Source organism: Theobroma umbraticum, unplaced genomic scaffold (genome assembly GCF_002168275.2).
Source record: "Theobroma umbraticum cultivar Fairchild unplaced genomic scaffold, ASM216827v3 scaffold_50.0, whole genome shotgun sequence".
Classification (NCBI taxonomy): Eukaryota; Viridiplantae; Streptophyta; class Magnoliopsida; order Malvales; family Malvaceae; genus Theobroma; species Theobroma umbraticum.
In genome coordinates this window covers 8,191,625-8,212,092 of record NW_018397261.1, presented here as the reverse complement: position 1 = coordinate 8,212,092, position 20,468 = coordinate 8,191,625, and the positions used below count along the sequence as shown (strand labels likewise).

Below are 20,468 nucleotides of genomic sequence, written 5' to 3'. Positions count from 1 at the left end.
AGAAAGGGTGTTGTCAAAATTGTAGTAGTTAATACAGAGAGAGAGGGGCATATGCCCACCATGAACACTTGTCTCTTAATCCACACACCCTTCTTTCTCAACCATTTTGCAAGCTCTTCTTTCTTTCTTCTTCTTGTTGTTAGAAGAAGTGAGTTTTCTAGAGAGAGAAAGTAAAGAAAGAAAAGGGAAGAAAAGGACCCAAGGAGAGGTAGAGGGGCAGAGAGAGAGAGAGAGAAGTATTTTCCAGATGCTCTTTCAATGGGGAAAAATGAGGACCCAAATCTGCAGCAAAGAGAGCAGAGTCTTGAATCAGGGAGCAATCAAGGGCATCAAGGATGCTTGCATGGGGGATGTTGGGTGGTTTTGTCAAGGCTTTCAAATGAGTTCAGTTTCAGATGTGTTTTTGTTTTGTTTCTCACTTTGTCGGTTTTGTTGCCCGGGATCTTCTGGATCCTTCCTTTTCGCTCTGTTAAGTATGGCTTTGATGCTAAGCAAGCCATTAAGCTCAGTGGTAAGTTCTTTTTCTGTTCTTCATTTTTTTTTCTCATACTCGTTGTGTGATTTAGGGTTTAATTTTTGAAGTGGGTATTGTGTAATTTTGGCATAATTTTTGTTGTTTGATTACGGTTTTTTATGATGTCTCCAGCAAATGGGTATGTTTATTTTCATTTCATTTTTTGTTGTGTAATTTGGATCTCCAAATGTTGAGGGATAATGGGTATTTCCCTAATTGATGTTTCATTCACCTTGTAATTGTGTTTGAACTAGGATTCCATGATGGCTGCTGTTGTAAATTGCTGCTTGGTACTTCATTTACATCTGGGTACTTGGTCTTGATTTTGTAGATTCGAAATTTGTATTTTAAATCTGGAATCAGGATATCCTAAAATGTGGCTTTTGCCTTGTTGTTCTCTCATAAGTGTCTGATGTTTCCGGTCGGCGGATGGTAGTTACTTTGCCTTGTTGGTGTTTTATTAGTTTCTGCTCATGTTTTAGTGAAATGGGAATGCATTTATTTCATCTTCTTCTAGCATTTCTGGGAGGGCAGGTTCTTTTTAGATTTCCAAATAAGAACTATATTTTTGAATATTTAATTGCATTTTATTTAATGACTCAAGTGTGGCTCTAATTATAATTTTGTAATCGGAAGTGATTGTTTTCTATATTTAGAGTATTTCTTCTTTCGTGAAAGGGGCAAGCATTAATGGTTTGTTTCAATGCCTTTTCTCCCCCTTTTCTTTTGAGAAAAGGGCTATGTTTCTCATACCTAAAAGTTGATAATTGATTGATCATATAGAAACGGGTGATCTTTTGCAAGATCATGTGCAATTATACAAGTAACCAATTCTCAATCAAACTCAATGGTCTTCTTTTTCTTTCTTGAACTGAACTATAGAACTTAGGTAATGTTTTCAGTTGCTTGATTAGAATTGACCTTTCCTAGTTTGGCCTAAATGTGTGTAGAAGTAAGACCTTTCATTGATTGTATTTCCATCATGCTGAGTGACGTTTTGAGTTCAGTGATGTAGTTCCATAAGTAATTTTCCTCATTTGTTGCTTATATATGTCCATTTATTCTTTGCAGCGCCAGTTCATGCATACTTTAAACTTCAGAAACCAGTTTCAGAGCTTGTTCAGCATATTGGAAAGTTAGAGTATGATATCTTTGAAGAAATAGGTGTCCCTGATACTAAGGTTTTACGCCTAACTTCTGCCTTTATATAATATATGTGTTCTGCCATATTATGTAAAAACTTGATCTAAAAGCAACTCATTTTCAACAGGTGGCTATCTTATCCATGCACCAGTCAGGTGCATCTAACTCTACCAATGTGGTGTTTGGTGTTCTTTCTGATCCCATAAATGTTCCAATAAATCCAGTATCTTTAAGTGTGCTGAGATCATCTCTAATCGAGCTGTTCCTCCAGCAATCCAATCTGACTTTGACAACTTCAATTTTTGGGCAGCCTTCTGAGTTTGAGATTTTGAAGTTTCCTGGAGGCATCACTATAATCCCCGTGCAATCTGCTTCCATCTGGCAGATAACCCAGATTCTATTTAATTTTACTCTGAATAATTCGATATCTGAAATACAGGACAAATTCATTGAATTAAAGGATCAGTTGAAATATGGACTTCGTCTGAGGTCTTATGAGGTATGATATCTGTTTCGAGCAACGTCATGCATTTCAATTTCACCAATGGCTTGTTTTTGGGTGGATCTATGATAGCCCTAGACTACCATTCTCATGACTTCAAATCGGGTCAAATAGTGTTTGGAAGTGGAAATTGGATAACTTCTTGCTACTAAATTATTCAAAGCAATTGAAATTCATGAATATTAATAATTTGATTCTGTTAAAGATGAAGAAACACGCTTCATCTTAAGTGTTCGGTCTTTAACTAACTTTTGTTGTATCTCTCCAGCTATTGAAGAAGCTGTGGCTCTTGATTAGCTCGTAGAATATATTTATAGATGCCAGATCATGTATTAGTAACTGCATTTTAACCCTAGTTGAGGAAATTAAAACCTTGAAGTTTCTTCATGCAATGACAGAAATTAGGGGTGGGGGGGGTGGGGGAGCAAAGAGGATCTTATTTGCCTTTTCCATACCTTATTTTGTACCTTTTGATACCATAATATTTGAGCCCTATCTTTTGGTACTACTTATTCATAATTTTTGGTATTTCTTTTCATTGCAGAATGTGTTTGTGCAATTAACAAACAAAAATGGCTCCACAATATCTTCCCCAGTCATAGTACAGGCTTCAGTCATGTCAGATTTTGGCAGCCTTCTGCCGCAGAGATTAAAACAGTTGGCTCAAACCATCACAGACTCTCCTGCAAAGAATCTTGGTCTTAATAACACAGTCTTTGGTAAAGTTAAAAGCATTAGCTTATCATCTTATCTGAAGGGTACACTTCATGCTGCCCCTCCTACTCCTTCACCAGCTCCATCTCCAGGGCCATCAATTTCCCCACATCCTACTTTTCCACCAACTCACTCTCCAGCATCACCACCCAAGAGTCATCATCGTCATCTTCCACATTGTCGTAAGTGCAAAGCTACTTCTCCATCTGCTCATAGTCCCCTGCATTCACCAAGTCCTGGAAGTGGTTCCTACCCATCTTTTCCTCCTACTCCAATTTCTCCTGCACCCTCTAGTGCAGTGACTCATCCCCCTCCCCCCTGTCCATACTCTCATCATGCAGTTTCGCCAAGTTCTTCACCAAGATCTCATTCTAACCTAATTCCTCACCACCCGCCTGTAATGAGTCCCCGGTCACAGTTGTCCCCAGAACTACCACCTTTACCTTCAGTGTCTTATGGGTCTCGGCCAGGCCATGGTATGGAAAGTATGAAAGGTCCAGTTTCTGCACCACTTGCTCAGTCTCCATCAGCGCCATCTCCATCATGTATGCAACTAATGCTTAGTGAATTATATATATGATTCTTCTTATGCTTTGTTTTCCATTTTATATAATATGATCCTTTACTTTCTCAAACTGTATTCTGGTTTGATTTACTATGTCTGATGTGCTATATCTTCTTTCTGAAAAAATATGCTTTCCTACCTATGTGTTCAAGTGTGACAGTAGTATTGGTGTATCTCCATCATGTTGCATCTATCTATGTTTTTTTATGTGTTTAGGCAATAGAAATGCCAGTTGGATATGCATATGTTTTTAGTTTCCTTTGTATTACTAAATTATAGCTAATTCTAAATATTGTATTTGTGATTGTTGTATGCATTTGCAGCTTTAGCAGTGCGTGTTCTAACCAAGGAAGTCTGGTTACTGGGCTTTTTTGGACTTGTGATCTTTCATCTACTCTTATGATCGAATTGATACATTTTGCATCATACCACCCACAGCTCCGAGACGTCCAAAAGACCATGATAGAGGATGTTCATTTCTCAATTTTGATGTGGCAAGGATGATAGAAGCACCTGTGAAAAGTTTCGAAGTTTTTTCCTTTTCCTTCAGGCAAGCAATGTACATGTAAATGAGATGGAAGATGAACTGCTGGTCAAAGCCAGAGAGGTGGCAGGCCACTCATCTTACTACAAATGCTTATGATGTCACGACAAAAAAACAACACCGGGATGTTTTTCCCAAAGGGAATAACTCCCTAGAGATGGTGTGACTACTTAAGAAGCAGGCATCACCATGCAGGTTTTAAAGAAGAACCATCTCTTATATTGATTCAAGTGTAAAGAATATGCTGGTTCTTTTTGAGCAACTGTAATGTCGGGTAAAAGGGAAACATGTTATGCTGAAATGTAAAAGCTAGTGTCTTATAATACTGAAGGAACGATGAAAGAGTATATATATTTATATGAATTCAGCATGTTGAGTAGCTTCCCCTTGATGAATGGAATCCCCGAATGAGGGAGAAAAACACTAATTCATGAATCCGTGATTCACCTTTTGGTTTAGTTTCATCTCTGGGATGATTCTCATGACTGGGTTTGATTATTAGTTTCTTGCCGATGCCAAAACAGAAAGGGGATTTCTGCTATTCTCGAACTCTATCTGCATTATTTTCAAATCAGGCCATTAGTTCTACCAGGCAGGCGGCACGCCATCATGTTTTCTTCCAACCTTCCAAGAAAATAGACATCTAAGGACTTTTAGTTGTTGTGTCGTGTTCATTTTGGGTGTGTTTGGTGCACCAGACAAAATGGGATAACGAAAGGAAAGAATAAAGAAGAAAATAAGAGACAAAAAACACATCACAAATCCAGTCAAAAGTGATGGTTGTTCTGCAGTGGGTGGCATTCACCATTCCACAAAACCAATTTAGAGTTGCGTTCCAACTGGTCTAAAAGCAATGTTTTCCTTCCTCTCCCACCCTCGAGAGTGTATGCTGAGTAAGCCTTATCATTTCCAGATGGTCCATGTCTATTTCGCTTACAGATGATCGATAACTGGATGAACAGCATGACACGAGCTGCAGATTAAGCAAACATGGTTGGCTGATATGCACTGTAGTTCAACAATTTACTTCCTGAGCACTGACGGAGGATTATAAGATAACTCGAAAACAGAAAAAGCTGAGTGGCTAGCAATAACTCCTGATTGGCATTCTTATTTCAAGAAATTGAAACCTCACAGAAATATTTTCAAGGAACTGGTAGAAATTGATGAGCTTAATTTGGTGGTGGGTTTAGCATAAATTTACAGAGAGAATTATGCAAACAAGTGCACAGTCTACAATTAGTTTAAACCAGACCCTTCCCATTTAAGCGGGCTAAATTTATAAGAACACACTGTGATGAATTCAATATTTTTAATTGGTCTATCGAGGTTTTCGTTTTCTGTCTATAAGGTAAAAAAGTGGAGCTCGGTCTGAGAATATTCTTCGACCATCGCTGGCCATAGATTCGTACTTCCAGGCAGGTCCAAGAAGCCAGGACATTGCTGCTCCACCAAGCAAACCTCCCAACTGAAATTGTAAATTAGCATAGGAACTAAAATAAGAGAAAGCAAAAGGAACAAAAAGGGCAAAAAGTGATTGAGACAAATGAAAGTAAATAGATTTCTTTGATCAACTAGATTTCACAACGATCTCAATAGTAACAATGATTGAATTAAAGTTCAAACACCATTTTGGAGAAGAGAAAAGCACAAGCAGATGCTTACGAGTTATAATACCAAACCCTACTCATAGAATTTAAAACAGGACATATACCAACAAGCACACTTGTGTAGAAAGGCATAGTAGTTAGACTTACATGTCCCCAATTATCAATGCCTTTGGACATCAGCCCAATAACCTGCATGATCAACATTCATTACCAGTGAGCTCATAAAAGTGGGAGCAAAAGCATGTGATCTGTTGTAAGAAGTTGTCTGGTGCACACTAGGCACTACATTTCTTTCAGGGGAATCATACATCAGACCAATAACATAGCAAAAGTTTGAATAAATCAAGACCAACTCAGGCATCTGTCTCATGCAGAGAAAAATCTGGCAGGTCAAGGGACTTAATTTGGAATGTACGAGACAGATTTTTCAATAGGTTGTTTTACGGTTCCTTTGGTTCTTAAACATTGAGTTGCAAAAGCTTTAAATCATACCATGTTTAAGAAAATAACTTGAGCTATACGTTGTAGATCTTCTTTGGCATCTCTGATCATGCCTCTATGCCTCATGACAAACACAGCAACAGAGCCAACCTAGATAAACAAAAGAATTTCAAATGAGATAAGGAAGAAGATAAAAGTAAACAATTAGCTTGACAATGCTTAAGTTTTGTCAAGGCAGACCACCATTAGTTAAAACAGGTTCTTAAAAACATCTATTTTATTTTGTGAAGAGTTCAAACTGACTTACTAATCCAAAGATTGCTCCTGATGCACCGACTGCCGGTGCTTTGCAAAACCAGTAACTTGTAGCAGCACCTAATTTTCTTCAAGTGATTGAGTCAAAAACTGTACTAGCAGGTAAGCAATTATAACCTACTGTAAAGAGTTTATGAGTTGTTACTTGAAATAGCAGATGTTAAGTAAACTGCAAGAAATCTCCTCGGACCACTTATATTCTCCACAGTAGGGCCAATAGAATTCAAAGAATAACAATTGATCTGGAAAACAACAAATCCTCCTAATCAAATGAAGTTTCATTTCACAGTCAAGAAATTCAAAAACCATCTGATTCAAACCAGACCATGAGGTGCCCTATATTTGCATGCAAAAGAGAAGATGTAGCCAGCCTCCAAATCTGTCCTTTGTCAACAAGACTATTGATCTGTTATACATAACATATAATCAAATAACCACAAAGTTTCCAGAAAATCCCATGAAACCGAAACAGATATGACTCCACCTTGGCTCCCCAAAGCAACAGCTTCCCTTGTGTTGCCAGTTGTGCAACATAAATTCTGCAAATACAATGAAAGAGTAGGATTTTGTTTTTATACAGGCAACTCAATTTTGTTGAATGAAGATGTAATTGTTTGAAATGGGAAGACTTACAAGACATTAATAGCTATAAGGATGTTGGTCCATTTCCTTCTGTTAAATGAATTTCTCCTGGAACTGGAAGTTCCCATTTCGAATGATCTACTACCCTCATTTCCAAATTCCCTTTTCGTTTCCTCCCCATCGAAGAAACATAAGTAAGATGAACATGGTGATGAGAAAGCATCATTTGTAAATTGAAAAATGTCAATTCCCTTGAAGTTGGAAGTGGTTTCAGACCATACATCCTTCAATCTAGGCACATTACATAGATGGGAGAGTTTCTGTTCAACAAGAGAGTTCAAAGATTCAATTAATTTGATGGGATTTTCCCTGATGGGAAATGGAAAGAGAGAGAGTAAGAAAAGTAATTTAAGGGTACCTTGAAGGAGGAGCGGAGTAGAAACCCAAGACGAAGGTGGTGGCGGAGAAGGCGGCCGAGGCGGAGAGAAGCCGCTGTAGTGATAACGTGGAGGGGTCTGGATCCTGCCCTTGATGATGACAACGAAGATGGTAGTGGGGCCCATAAGTCCCACTGGAATTGGAATGGTTGAGGCAGAGCTGATCCCATCAATCCACAACCCAGACCCAGACCAGTGTCTCTGGCGAAACTGAAACTGCTCTGCAGTGATTCTAAGCCTTGACTTTGGTCATGTGCAATTTTGGAGGAACAACATCCTGTACTTGTAAAACTGACGTGGCGCTGTCTAATGGAACTTTCTTTTTTTTTCCTTTTCTTTTTTCTTAAAATATAGCATTTTTTAATATTTCTAAAATTATCAATAAATAACAAATAAATGAAAGCCTGTACAATATTGAATTGTTATTATTATTATTTCGGTTGTTGTTCTCTTTTAATTTTTCAATGAAGGGTTTAGTAGGTGGACTGTACAATAATGAACCAGGGAGGGGGGAATTTTTCATAAAAATTTTTACATGAAATCTTCTTTCTTGCTAGAACCAGTTAAGCATAATAAGCAGATAAACACCCATTTCTAAAGACCAAACATGGAGCTCAAAACAAATGTTGCCTTCATTTGATGAGAAACTGCAGGATAAGATAAGAACCAAGTTAAGAAAATTTGCTAACAACAGCAAAAATCTTGAAAACAAATGAAATTTTTATAGATTTTCTCCTGAAGTGAATTGATGGGGCATTTTGAAGAGCAGACATGGAAGACCAGAAAAAAGTAAAATACCTGTTAAAGGCTCCAACATCTTGTCATTCTTTCCATCAATGCTTTATGTCTTGAAATTTAGTATGGTATAGAGTTGGACACACACACACACACACACACACACACACACATATATACATACATACCTGCCTTGGAAAGGGTTGGAAAATACCAAGTTTGCAGGCAGTTGGTGTTCAGACAGAAGCTAAAGAATGAGCCAAGAGGGCCACCAGAAGCTAGCTGCGGGGGGAAACATAGTAGCTGTGTTAATTACTCACAAATGTTGGTTATATAAATCATGAGCAAGCAGAAGACTAAGCAATGGCGAGAGATCCTACCCTCACGAAAGAAATTAGTTGCATTGATCCTGCTGTCAAGAAAATCAAGATGTCTGCGTGTCCAATGAGAGAATGCACGAAGAGGCCTCGAAGAGAGGAACTGGGTCCGCAACCAGGTTAGGCCATTTGCCAGATCTTCAACGCCAAAGCCAATGTTGTCAAAGTTGATCTCACCAATTTCATCGTCATCAGTAGCGTTGGAATCATCGTTGATCTCAAAGCGGCAGACAGGACAAGTGTTGTGAATGCTCAACCAAGGCACGATGCAATCGTTGTGATACAAGTGCTTGCAGGGTAGCTCTCTTGCTTCTCCACCAACCTGGAACTCATCCTTGCAAACGGGGCAATGAGTACTGTTGATCAGATGAGTTTCAGTGATTTTCACGGTTGGTAATGCTTCAATAGCTGAAGCAGCTGCTGCTGGAGGACCTGGCCTGTCATTATCTGTTAAGCCATCGGTGAAATCGCCGAATTGATCCTGCAGTGCGTTGTTGCTTGTATTATGCACTCCATGAGGAACAATATCTTCTAGGTACGGAGCAATAATAGGGCTCGGCTGCTGGTAAGGAGGTTCAACAAAATCCAGAGTGATCCAAGGTCCATTTTCAGGCCTTGAATTCCAACGAGCTCTTCTACCAAAATTTCCATTTTGCTGCATAGGTGAAGGGTCGAGAACAGTAGCCAAGGTATCCAATAACCGAGCAGTGGTTTGGTAGGGGTCAGTGCCAGACAGATCAGCTCTAAGCCTAGGCCTTGACACATCTAGCTCGTGATTAAGTATACGAAAACAATGGGGACAACAAGTTTCAAATGGGTTTGAATTGGAAAACCTTGCGGTGCGTCGGCAATGGAGACACCAGAAGTAATGGTAGGTTCTCATCCTTCGGATCCCATTGACCGTAACCCGCGGACGGTGGCTTAGAGACATGTTTTTCGCTATGCAAGAAAATGGGGAGACTGGGAATTGGTTTTTGGTTGTCAGAAACGTTTCTGAGATTGAGGAAGAAGAATTCAGAGCTCCTTATATACGATCAAGTTTAATCTGTGAACAAAAAAGAGAGAAAAGGATACCTTCCTGGATATACAACAAGGGATTCCTTTTCCTGGATTTCTGTTTATAGTTTCCCCAGTTTGTCTTTCTTGTAGCAAAAGAAAAGGATGACTGAGAAATGATGTTAACTCGTTGTTGATATCTCTTTCCATGACTGCAACTACTTTCGTGCAGCCTTTGTCTGAGGCTTTGGTTTCTTGCTGCCATAGCCCACTGTAGTTTCCAGGAACCTATTTGTAGAATATCAGTTTCCCTAAAGACTCCATTTTTGCCTTGAGAGTGTGGCATCAAAATTAAAATGGGTTAATTACAATTTGGCAATCCAATTATAGTGAAATTATCGATTTAGCACCCAGAAAAAAAATTTTAATTGAATACTCCAACTTTTGTCAAGCCAAGTAAATTATCATCAAAATTAAAATGGGTTAATTACAAATTTGGCAATCAAATTATAGTAAGCTTATCGATTTAGTAACGGGAAAAAAAATCCTAATCAAATACTTCAACTTTCATTTCCTCAAACAAATTATTGTATTATTGAGGAAAAGGAAGGAGGAGAGGAATGGGTGGCTAGGGTCGATTTGTAATACTTAATTGAAAATTTTTTAAAAATATCAAATTGACTGTTTTATTATAAATCAAGTATTAAATTTATAATTAATCTAAGTTAATTCCAATCTATCCAGATTTAAACGCAAAAACATTTTCTTTGTAAATTTGGAAAATTAAGCGTTAAGACTATCCCTCTTTTGAGATTTTTCATCACCCAAATATATACGCAAATTATTAAAAAAAATTGAATCTAAATACTAAATCTTTGCCTAACAAATTTCTCCCGTGATTAATGATTTTTTTATTAAAAAATTTTATTTTGTGCTCTCGTTTTTATACAATGAATAAAAAATGGGTCTAGTGTTTGACATTAAATAAATAATTTCAATCTTATCTTAAAAAATCTCATTTTCTTTGATGAGGATGGACAACGTGCAATAATACGAATCCATTTTAATAATATTATATATTTTTTTAGGCAAGGGTCGATAATTTGATTATAATTTGTTTTGAATCTTAATGTGCATCATGTAAATGCTCTTTAGTTAGAATTCAAAAGAATTGGTAAAATTAACTTTAATATTTGTTTTCAATAAAAGTTATTTTTAAGATTTATTTCATCTCATCACTTCGTATGCAAAGAGAAATTACAGGAATAATTTTACAGATACAATGAAATTAATGTTTACTTTATCTTGCAGTTACATGTAAGCTACTAAATTGTTTGATTTTAGAATCTGCTTTATACAACTAGTAAATTATAAAAAATTTGAAATTTAAACTCTGTTAATAGATGATGATAACTTAAGGTGTTTATATTTATTTTCTAAATTTTTATTCATTACATAACATTTCTCTTGTTATTGATTATTTATTCTTATCTTATTTGTTTAATATGCCAAAATAAACACAATTTTTAAATAAAAATATTATTTCAATAATGACGAACAATCATTTCTAATATAAGGTATAATCTTTGAATTATAATATGAAAAAGATAACTTATTATATCTAAACTATTGAATAGATATGTTTTTCAATCATTTCATAATTTTTTGATCTAGAAGTTTTTTTTTTAAATATTACTCTAACAATAAATATAATTTTTTACATAAAAAATTACTTATAATTTAATAGTTACACTATATGACATGATTTTTCAATTAATATAAATTTTTAATAGTTATAACTTTTTATGCGACGAGTCTTAATTTTTTATTATAAAAATATACTAAAATTATATTATAATCTAAGAAAAGGGATGAGATGATTAGGATCGATTTAATAATTATGATTTTTTTAAATTTTAAAACAATAATTTCATTATAATTTGAATATAAAATCTGATATTGTTTTGAATTGTAATGTGATCCAAATTTTTATCTTTTAATAAAATAAAATCAAGAAAAAGTTGTAAAATATAAAAAAATAATATTATTTTGAATTTTATAATAAAATAAAAAATATTTAATTGTCAATGTAATTTGGTGGCTGGAAAGTGGTTTGCAGGTTTGCACTTTTGTCCGTGTGGCCCAAAGAAAATGAGCCCGCACCTCGATAACGACACGACCCGAACTCACCGAGTCGGCTGATTCCAATCGCTAGAACCACCCGGATCGACTCATTATTTTTTTTCCTTTGCAATCGGATTGGGTTGGCTTGTAGTCGGCTGAACTATCCATCAAAACCCCCCACAATCCCTTCTTCCTCTCTCTCTTCGCTTTCTCTCCCTCTTGAGAGAGAGAAAAAAATAATAAAGGGAAACCTTTCTTTAGGAAAAATTTTATCGGAAAAGAGTATAAAGACTTAAGCTTTCTCTCCATTTAAACACAGACCCTTAAACAGAAGCATGTCTCATATAATGTTCCAACCACTACCCAAGACCTTATTGTTAAAACCGAGTCTGCCGCCGCCGGCTCATCCGTTGTCCGTTAAGCTTAGGAAGAATCTGACCGTGAGATGTTCGTCTGCTTCTTTAGACTGTGGAGAATGCTCTTTGGCTGCTCTCGAGCGCTGTTTCTTGGCGTCACCGGGGCCAGTGGAGTCCGGTTCGGGTGAGGTGGGGCCGGTTATGAAGGGAGGACAGTACGGTGCGTATGGTGCGGTTACTTTGGAGAAAGGGAAGCTTGATTTGTCTCAGAAACAGTCCACGTCTAGCCCTGAGGTTAGTTTTCAAAATCTTAGTTCTGGCCTCGAGAGTTAATTTTAATGTTAGTTAATCTGAATTGAGAAATGGGTATTAAGTATTTATTTTTTCTTGATATTAGAGGTAGAAATGGTTGAGTCTTTAGGCATCAAAAGTTCAAAACTTTAGTTAGGAGTATTTAAAGACTGAATTGTTTTATTAAATGTGCGGAGAAAAGAGGTTCTGTTCTATTAATTAACAATAAAAAGTATTTTTCATGACATTTGTTGAATTTCTATTTAGTGAATGAATTCAAATGGAAATTTTACCCTATTTCTGTTATACAAGCTTAAAGAGAAAATAGAATAACTTCCTGTTAGAAGGTTTTCTCTTTTTCTAAAACTTGTGAAAATCTAAGGGTCTCTCTTTCATAATCACGAGCATAATTAAATGTGTATTCTCAAATTGGGGGTTCAATCGCACGAAATAGAACTACGTTGATTAGTTATAACTGGATGTTCTATCCAACAGACCGTAGTATATACAATACTGAAGCTCAATACATCTTTGAGTTAACTAGCTTAATGGATTACTGTTTCTATCCCATCCTTGCAATGATCATATTCTCCATTGGTGGAAGACTGGAACAAAACCCCACAACAATGTTGACAATTAAATATGTTTAGGTATATCTTCTTTGGTGAGCCTGCCATGTACATGTTAAATTTTGAATACATAGTTGTTTTTTTAAAATAATGATTAGATAACAAGTTATGGATTGGTCTAAGAGTTATTTATACTTCAGGTTCATGCTGATTTATTATTTCAATATCTGTATATTTATGCTATGTCTGTTGGTTAGATATGAGGATTTTGGTTTTGATGCTCCTTGTACTATTATTAACCTCAATAATTTTCTGATAGTGGTTTGAGGGTGAGGTTTGATGTTTTTATTGTAAATGATATGTGGTTTTTCTTTGAGTTGTTTGTTTCATTTGTTTCCTTGTAAACATTATCCAAAATTTTGAAAGGATCAGCTATACATTTGAAATTGCAGCTTGCAACTGGGGGAGGTGGTGGAGATATTGGAAAGAAAATTAACCATGGAGGTGGAGATGGAGGTGATGATGATGGAGATGATGATGATTACTTTGATGACTTTGATGATGATGGGGAGGGAGAAGAGGGTGGACTATTCAGAAGGCGGATGTTTCTTGAAGAGGTAGGAGATCAAAGTCCAACAGATGCATTATGCATGTTTTAGCAACTTATTTTGGTCAAATGCTTAAGGAATAAATTTTCACATAAATTTGATTTTCCATCATTTTTTTCCAGCTTTTTGATCGAAAATTCGTCGATGCTGTACTGAATGAGTGGCACAAGACAATGATGGACTTGCCTGCTGGCTTACGACAAGCTTATGAAATGGTTTAGTAACTTCTTATAGCTTTATCAGTCAAGGATTTTCTGCTTTGCAGTTAGATGCTGACTAAAAATTTTTGCCTTCAGGGATTGGTCAGTTCAGCGCAAATGGTAAAATTCTTAGCGATGAATGCTAGACCAACCACTAGTAGATTTATTTCTCGAACACTTCCTCAAGGAATGTCTAGGGCATTTATTGGCAGGTAACCCCGGATATGCACTTATGCACCTCTCATGGATGTCTCTAACAATCTGAATGAAATGACTATTTGCTCACAGCATGTCTGCCATTGGATACTTATGTATAATCTTTTATTTTCAGGATACTTGCGGATCCTGCCTTTCTGTACAGGCTTCTTTTAGAGGAGGTTGCTACTATTGGCTCTTCTGTCTGGTGGGAGTTGAAGAATCGAAAGGATAGGTGGTTTTTCTTACATGATTAGATAAATGCTTGCCTTGTTTATCCATTTTGGTAAATTGAACTAATAAACACTTGCTTTGCTTTGTGTACAGGATTAAGCAAGAATGGGATCTGGCACTTATGAATGTGCTCACACTAGCAGCCTGCAATGCTCTTGTAGTTTGGTCTCTTGCTCCTTGTCGTTCTTATGGTAATACCTTCCGGTTTGACTTGCAAAACACATTGCAGAAGCTTCCAAACAATATATTCGAACGCAGTTACCCACTTAGAGAATTTGACTTGCAAAAGAGAATCCATTCTCTTTTTTACAAGGCTGCAGAGTTGTGTATTGTTGGATTAACTGCTGGAGCAGTGCAAGGTTCTTTGTCAAATTTCTTGGCCGGTAAAAAGAAGGAAAAGTAAGTAGTTTAGCCAAATTTTCATTTAGCATTTTGTTCAATTTATTTGGAAAAAGAAAATTTTCTTGCTGTTACTGGCTTGTTACTAATGTATTAATGGTGGGCATTTTTTTAAAAATATTGGCAGGTTATCTGTGACAATACCGTCTGTGAGTACTAATGCACTTAGTTATGGTGCTTTCCTTGGACTCTATGCTAACCTTAGATATCAGCTTTTGTGTGGGTTCGATCAAGCAATGGTCAACCATTTTGATGTCATTGGAGTAGCATTGTTCTTCAGCACAGCTTTAAGGTCTCTATCTGTCCCTTGCACCTCCACCCACCCCCCCAAGACACACACACACATCCTCTTCTTTTGTTTATGTTGTGCTAAGCACTTCTAATACTTTTCATTGGGAATTTCTTTATACTTCTCAATGCCTTTTCACTGTATGTACTGCTAAAATATAGCCATATGCATTTTATATTTTCTAAAACTGTTCTCTAAAATTCTCAACTTAATCAAGGGATCTCTAATACCTTTCTTATTGTTATTCCTTGTGTCATGGTTACTTATCTCAGGATCTTAATAAACAAAACCATCGGGCGCTAGTGTTATATCATTTGGAAGATGGTTTTAAATTGATGCTTTTTGCACTTTGAACTCATCATTGTTTGTTACTTTCATGGAGTTTGTGTGTGTGTGTGTGTGTTTTTTAACCTCACCTGACTGGTCCTATGCAGGGTTTTAAATGTTCAATTAGGAGAGAGATCAAGGTTGGCTTGGCTAGGTGTTGAGGCAGATCCGCTGGTTCAGTCAGATGACCTCTTGAAGGCTTACAACAGACCGTCTGATGATGGGACTAGGTCATCCTCTGAATGGTTTATATCCAAGAATGCATTTGTTTCTGGTCTTGGACTTCTTGGCATCAGACAAGGAAATGCCGATTCTGCTGTCGATGCTCCAAAGGCCCGGAGAAAGAGGATTGTCCGGAAGAAGGTAACTGCAAGCTCTGTGTAGAGAGTTGACATAATTACCGTTGCCTTCCAATTTTGCTGCCTGATGGAGAGAATCCGATACAAAAAGACCCTCAACAAGGTGTGGACATGCTGTGATTTCTGCGTAGTTCTGACTGCTGGCTAAAGGATCACCTCATGGCACCAGCACGTTAACTGTAACATGAAGATTATTTTGGAGGAGAGTTCATGACTGCTTCTACTTGTTCCGATTTGATGTTAAATATTTGTTCTATTCAATGAAGTGCTACACTTTTAAGTTGAGAGTCACTTTGATTGCTTTTGCACCCCAAATAAGTTGGAAGCAATATTTTTGGCAGATACTTGTTCTTAGATGAACTGTAATAGAGCACTGTGCAGTTAATTGTTCAATAGTTTCTATATTTGAGCTAGAGTAGAAGGCATAATTATGGAGTTTCCTCTCCAGTCTTGCCATCTTTTTATCATTTGAACAAGTCCGCTGTGTCACAATTTTCTGTAATTGTCATTTGGCATGTGTTTTTCCCCAGGTGCTATAGCCGTATGGTTGATCCCCATGAAATTCTATTCTCCTTTCTCTTTCCTGAAGAGCAGTGATGTCATTGGGTGGCCCGTCCCTCGCCGCTAGCCTCAAAGGTCGAAACCCATAGAGCAACAAGCCTTTCAGTCTAGCTCATCGAAATTTAAGTAACCCATCAAAATATATTTGATATTTTACAATGTAATCTAATTATAAGTATTGTAATTATAAATAATATAATTATAAAAATAATATTATAATACTTAATATATAAATAAAATAATAATTAAAATATAAAAAATTATAATATTTTATTAAAATATAATATTAATTGTTAAAATTATATTTATTAAAATATAAGTTTAAAATATTTATATTTATATTATTAATTTTTATACAATATTATATTTTAAATATATTTTTAATATCATATATTTTATTTTTATTATAATTTTATATATTTTATTTTATTTTTTAATATAATTTTTTATATTATATAATTTATTTTAATTTTTTAAAAGAATATATAAATTTTTTTAATAATCATTGTGACTATTTGAAAATAATAAAAAAATAAATTATAATATTATAAAATTTTTTAATAAAATAATAAAATAAAAATAAAAATAAAAATATTTTTAAACATATTACAAAATATATTATAATCTAATTATTACATTATATCTATTAATTATAATATGATTACATTTCAATAACTTACAGCGTTTGCCGTAATATATTTTAATTGAATATTGTAAAAAATATGTTATGACTTTCGATGTACCACTGTCCGCGTGGCAAACGCTACTTAAAAACTAACCACTACCGCAACATCCAATCCTCAATACGTAGTTATGGAAGCAGGACCACATGAAAAAGAGGATAACAAACGCAATGTGGGTCTTGGCTTCTTGCCGTCAAGAGCATTGAACTTGCCGTCAAATCCAAGGCCCTGCATCCCGTCGATCGCCATCCTCTGACAACCACAGCCGCCGCCTCTAGCAACAACCTGGTGACGCGTGAGTTTCAAGATGGACCAAGTTTTCTCAACTCTCCAGTATTGGTCAGTGAACCACCCCAAAATCCTCCATTTCCGATGGACTGAAGGTCAAACCCTTGGCTCCACCCCACTCTTCCTCACTCTCACAGTCCTCACATACTTCTCCCTCACATTCGTCCTCTCCCGAACCCCGCTTCCTTCAGTTGGAACCCACATCCTCAAACCCATCACAGCCCTCCACTCCCTCACCCTCTTCCTCGTTTCCCTCATCATGGCCCTTGGCTGTAGCCTCTCCATCATCTCCCATTCATCTCCCTTGCACCACATCATTTGCTTCCCTCCCGACACCCTTCCCGCGGGCCCACTCTTCTTCTGGGCCAACATCTTCTACCTCTCCAAGATTCTTGAATTCGTAGATACCCTGTTGATTATCTTAAGCAAATCAAAGCAGCGGCTGACGTTTCTCCACGTCTATCACCATGGAACCGTAGTTGTCATGTGCTACCTTTGGTTACACACTTGCCAGTCTTTGTTCCCCGTGGCACTAGTCACCAATGCGACCGTACATGTAGTAATGTACTTCTACTATCTATCGTGCGCGATGGGGATGCGCCCGAAGTGGAAGAGATTGGTTACGGATTGCCAGATTGTGCAGTTCGTGTTCAGCTTTCTAGTTTCTGTTCTGATGCTTTACTACCATTTTACGGGATCGGGTTGTTCAGGAATCTGGGGTTGGTGTTTCAATGCTGTTTTCAATGCCTCTCTTTTGGCTCTTTTTGTTGACTTTCATGGCAAGAGTTATGCCAAGAAACGGATTGGTGACAAGGATAAACGCTCTTGATTCTGCTGTCTCAATCCTTTTTTCGATGATAATGTTATTCCATTCGAATATAATTGGTATGTGGCAATATGATTGGTGAAATAAATCAGGAGAAAAGATCTTTTTTTAGTTGTTTTTATTGATTTCAGAATTGTCGATTAACCTACTACTTGAAATTGTTTTACAGCCCATTGCTAGATGATAAAAGCAAAATCGACTAAACTTGTTGATGGGCTGAGCAATGAACAAAACTTTGTATTTTCAAGCATAATCCAAAATGGCAAAATCCATTTTCAGCCTCATCGAGAAATACCATAATGGATTTGCAAGCCGTGGCCCAAGAGGCTTGACTTTTTAAGGTTTTCAGAGGAGAGCTTGGTTTCTAGGCCAATCTATGGATCCACAGCCCAAAATCTTATCCTTGTTGTTTTAGTTAAATTTTATTTATTTTTTGATTAATAGTGTTGAATCTTACTTTTTATTTAGATATGAAAATATTATATTTTACACCACAACACAAGCATCGTATAGATACTTGACAAAAATTTATTGTGGAGGTCCCGACAGAACATTTTTGTTCCGACAGAGTTAATATAAATTGTGTTCTGGTTCACGTGAAAAAAGCGCATCATGCCTGAATATCCCCTGCCCCCGTCACGTGCCCTCAGTTTTCTGTCCCCATTGATATGTTCAGGCCATCTGTCCCATCATGACTTGTAGCTTTTAACGGCGTCTGCAGGGTTAGTGCTCAAAACTAACGGCATTGAAATAACGCTAAAATAATGTTTGGTACGGGATAAGTGGAAGTATATTTTTTATAATATGTTTATTTAAATTATATTATAATATTTATTTTATAATAAATTATTGTAATATAATTGTATTATAATTAAAAGGTTTAATGTGATTGCAGTTTAAAATTAATATAATCACATTACATTACACTTTGTAATATTTTTAAAGATATTTTTACTTTTTAACTTTACTATTTTGTTAAAAATATTTTGGAATATTATAATTAAAATAAAAAATATTAAAATAAAATATACAATATAAGAATTAAAAATTAAAATAAAATAAAAGAAATTAAATTTTATATAATATAGATAAAAGAAATTAAAATAAAATATATAATATAAAAAATTATATTAAAACAATAAAAATAAAATATATAAGATTATAATAAGAAATGAAAATAAAATATATGACATTAAAAATATAATTAAGAGATGAGATTATATAAAAATTAACAATGAAAAATATAAGTATATTAAATTTATATTTTAATAAATATGGATAATTTTAAAAATTAACATTACGTTTTCAACAAAGTACTTGTAAATCAAACGCTACAATGTTATCTTTCTTATATTTTAATCATTATTTTGTTTGCATACCAAATACTGTAATGTTATTTTTTCTGCAATTGCATTACTTGCAATCACATTACCTATAATCACATTACATTATAAAATATTAAACGTCACCTAAAAGCAATTAGAGAAAAGCAATCTAAACCGTGCTTTGAAACTTCTTACAACATCTTTTTCATCATTAGGTTTAAAATAATAAAATAACACATCTTTCTTATCAATCTTCAAAGCATTAATGTAACGTTCAACTTAATCATTCTTTTCATCGTAATTGTTTCTATTTTATTTTATAATTGGAAAAAGAGGGATTCAAACCCTATTTTTTAAGTAAAAAGATAATATATCAACCAATAAGCTAAATGCTCGAGTGCATCGTAATTGTAATTTGTAATCGTAATGTAATTGTAATTGTTTCTTTGTTCTTGATTCTTTATTTTTTAAATTTTACAATTTATTTAATGTTAATTCAAATTTGAAGTATTTTTTATCATTAATTATATTTAATTAATTAATTTTTAAATATATGAAATGAAATTTTATTAAAATAGGATATGATCTTTCTAGTAATTTAAAAGATAACTAAATTTCTTCATTTTTTATTTTTTTGATTATCGATAAAAAACTATAAATACAATAAATAAAGATCAATTATGCTGAAGATTGAAATTTAACGAAGATGATATATTCCCTTGTCAACTGAACTAATTGAGGAGTAGAATCCAAAGCAAGATTAAACATGATTGATTCTAATGCTAATATTATGATTTCAGCTCATGCACATATGTCAAAAGAAACTATTCCAAAAGTTGGAATGGAGTTTGAAACATAACAAGATATTTATGATTTTTACAATAAATATGTCAAAGAAGTAGAATTTAGTTTTTGAAGAACTAAAGGAGATAAGCATAATCATAGTAATTGGGTAGTTAGGGTTTTTTGTTGTTCTTGTCAATGAACTCTCATATGTTGCCAAGGAAGTTCTACTTTGGTGGATTTAAATAAGAAAATTCTTATGCATTTAATAAACAAATTTTATTTCTTTTTTATTTTTGACTATAATGCTTATTTAATTTTTTATTTGTATATATATAGACTCAAATACTGCAAGCTCTTATTTCACAAAGAGCAACTTCGAAAAGAAACAAGAAGGATAAATGAAATATATGACTTTAACTACATGACTTAAATGTTATTGTAGAATACTTGAAGGGGTATTAGACATACAACTAGTTTTATTTTATTTAAGATTTGCATTCAAGCATTTTTTGAAGATTAGCATATGTTTATACGGTACAAGAATAGAATTGATATGTAACTAAGGTCTCGGAA

At 35.1% G+C, this 20,468-nt stretch overlaps 5 protein-coding genes across 6 annotated transcripts; 3 read left to right on the top strand and 2 right to left on the bottom strand.

The window, feature by feature from the left end:
* Positions 1-6: 6 nt before the first annotated feature.
* LOC110417694 (hydroxyproline-rich glycoprotein family protein) lies at positions 7-4,352 on the top strand. The gene is made up of 5 exons (XM_021430159.2): positions 7-511; positions 1,586-1,695; positions 1,785-2,156; positions 2,704-3,418; positions 3,762-4,352. Exons 1-5 carry the CDS (start codon positions 259-261, stop codon positions 3,839-3,841), a joined length of 1,530 nt encoding a protein of 509 aa, XP_021285834.1. The 5' UTR covers positions 7-258; the 3' UTR covers positions 3,842-4,352.
* A 797-nt stretch (positions 4,353-5,149) lies between these two features.
* On the bottom strand, positions 5,150-7,698 carry RBL10 (RHOMBOID-like protein 10). Its single transcript, XM_021430160.2, has 9 exons — positions 7,349-7,698; positions 6,982-7,250; positions 6,833-6,887; positions 6,674-6,754; positions 6,494-6,590; positions 6,341-6,408; positions 6,085-6,183; positions 5,740-5,781; positions 5,150-5,450 (listed from the first exon to the last, which is right to left on the bottom strand). Exons 1-9 carry the CDS (start codon positions 7,535-7,537, stop codon positions 5,304-5,306), a joined length of 1,047 nt encoding a protein of 348 aa, XP_021285835.1. The 5' UTR covers positions 7,538-7,698; the 3' UTR covers positions 5,150-5,303.
* A 547-nt stretch (positions 7,699-8,245) lies between these two features.
* Positions 8,246-9,727, bottom strand: LOC110417696 (RING/U-box superfamily protein). Its single transcript, XM_021430161.2, has 3 exons — positions 9,554-9,727; positions 8,483-9,472; positions 8,246-8,384 (listed from the first exon to the last, which is right to left on the bottom strand). Exons 2-3 carry the CDS (start codon positions 9,408-9,410, stop codon positions 8,350-8,352), a joined length of 963 nt encoding a protein of 320 aa, XP_021285836.1. The 5' UTR covers positions 9,411-9,472; positions 9,554-9,727; the 3' UTR covers positions 8,246-8,349.
* A 2,046-nt stretch (positions 9,728-11,773) lies between these two features.
* LOC110417740 (plant/protein, putative (DUF3411)) lies at positions 11,774-15,873 on the top strand. The gene is made up of 8 exons (XM_021430239.1): positions 11,774-12,249; positions 13,268-13,432; positions 13,546-13,638; positions 13,720-13,835; positions 13,955-14,053; positions 14,146-14,451; positions 14,579-14,743; positions 15,175-15,873. The coding sequence occupies exons 1-8, from the start codon at positions 11,935-11,937 to the stop codon at positions 15,449-15,451; spliced, it is 1,536 nt and encodes a 511-aa protein (XP_021285914.1). The 5' UTR covers positions 11,774-11,934; the 3' UTR covers positions 15,452-15,873.
* An 829-nt stretch (positions 15,874-16,702) lies between these two features.
* LOC110418361 (uncharacterized) lies at positions 16,703-18,167 on the top strand. Of its 2 annotated transcripts, XR_016351330.1 has the most exons (2): positions 16,703-17,843; positions 17,954-18,167. XR_016351330.1 is itself a non-coding variant. In XM_089783845.1 (1 exon), exon 1 carries the CDS (start codon positions 16,978-16,980, stop codon positions 17,785-17,787), a length of 810 nt encoding a protein of 269 aa, XP_089639971.1. In that variant the 5' UTR covers positions 16,703-16,977; the 3' UTR covers positions 17,788-17,909. The 2 variants fall into 2 exon arrangements, 1 of the variants encoding a protein (XP_089639971.1); XM_089783845.1 differs by lacking the exon at positions 17,954-18,167 and having other exon boundaries at positions 16,703-17,909.
* Positions 18,168-20,468: the final 2,301 nt, after the last annotated feature.

Coding starts and splice junctions, on each gene's coding strand:
- LOC110417740 (XM_021430239.1), top strand. CDS start 11,935: ATGTCTCATATAATGTTCCAACCACTACCCAAGACCTTATTGTTAAAA. Junction 13,836..13,954: donor TCTAGGGCATTTATTGGCAG/GTAACCCCGGAT, acceptor TTTTATTTTCAG/GATACTTGCGGATCCTGCCT. Junction 14,744..15,174: donor TTCTTCAGCACAGCTTTAAG/GTCTCTATCTGT, acceptor GGTCCTATGCAG/GGTTTTAAATGTTCAATTAG.
- LOC110418361 (XM_089783845.1), top strand. CDS start 16,978: ATGGACCAAGTTTTCTCAACTCTCCAGTATTGGTCAGTGAACCACCCC.
- LOC110417694 (XM_021430159.2), top strand. CDS start 259: ATGGGGAAAAATGAGGACCCAAATCTGCAGCAAAGAGAGCAGAGTCTT. Junction 512..1,585: donor GCAAGCCATTAAGCTCAGTG/GTAAGTTCTTTT, acceptor TATTCTTTGCAG/CGCCAGTTCATGCATACTTT. Junction 2,157..2,703: donor TTCGTCTGAGGTCTTATGAG/GTATGATATCTG, acceptor TTTTCATTGCAG/AATGTGTTTGTGCAATTAAC.
- RBL10 (XM_021430160.2), bottom strand. CDS start 7,537: ATGGGATCAGCTCTGCCTCAACCATTCCAATTCCAGTGGGACTTATGG. Junction 6,409..6,493: donor CTTAACATCTGCTATTTCAA/GTAACAACTCAT, acceptor GAAGAAAATTAG/GTGCTGCTACAAGTTACTGG. Junction 5,451..5,739: donor GCATTGATAATTGGGGACAT/GTAAGTCTAACT, acceptor TTACAATTTCAG/TTGGGAGGTTTGCTTGGTGG.
- LOC110417696 (XM_021430161.2), bottom strand. CDS start 9,410: ATGTCTCTAAGCCACCGTCCGCGGGTTACGGTCAATGGGATCCGAAGG. Junction 8,385..8,482: donor AACTAATTTCTTTCGTGAGG/GTAGGATCTCTC, acceptor TTCCCCCCGCAG/CTAGCTTCTGGTGGCCCTCT.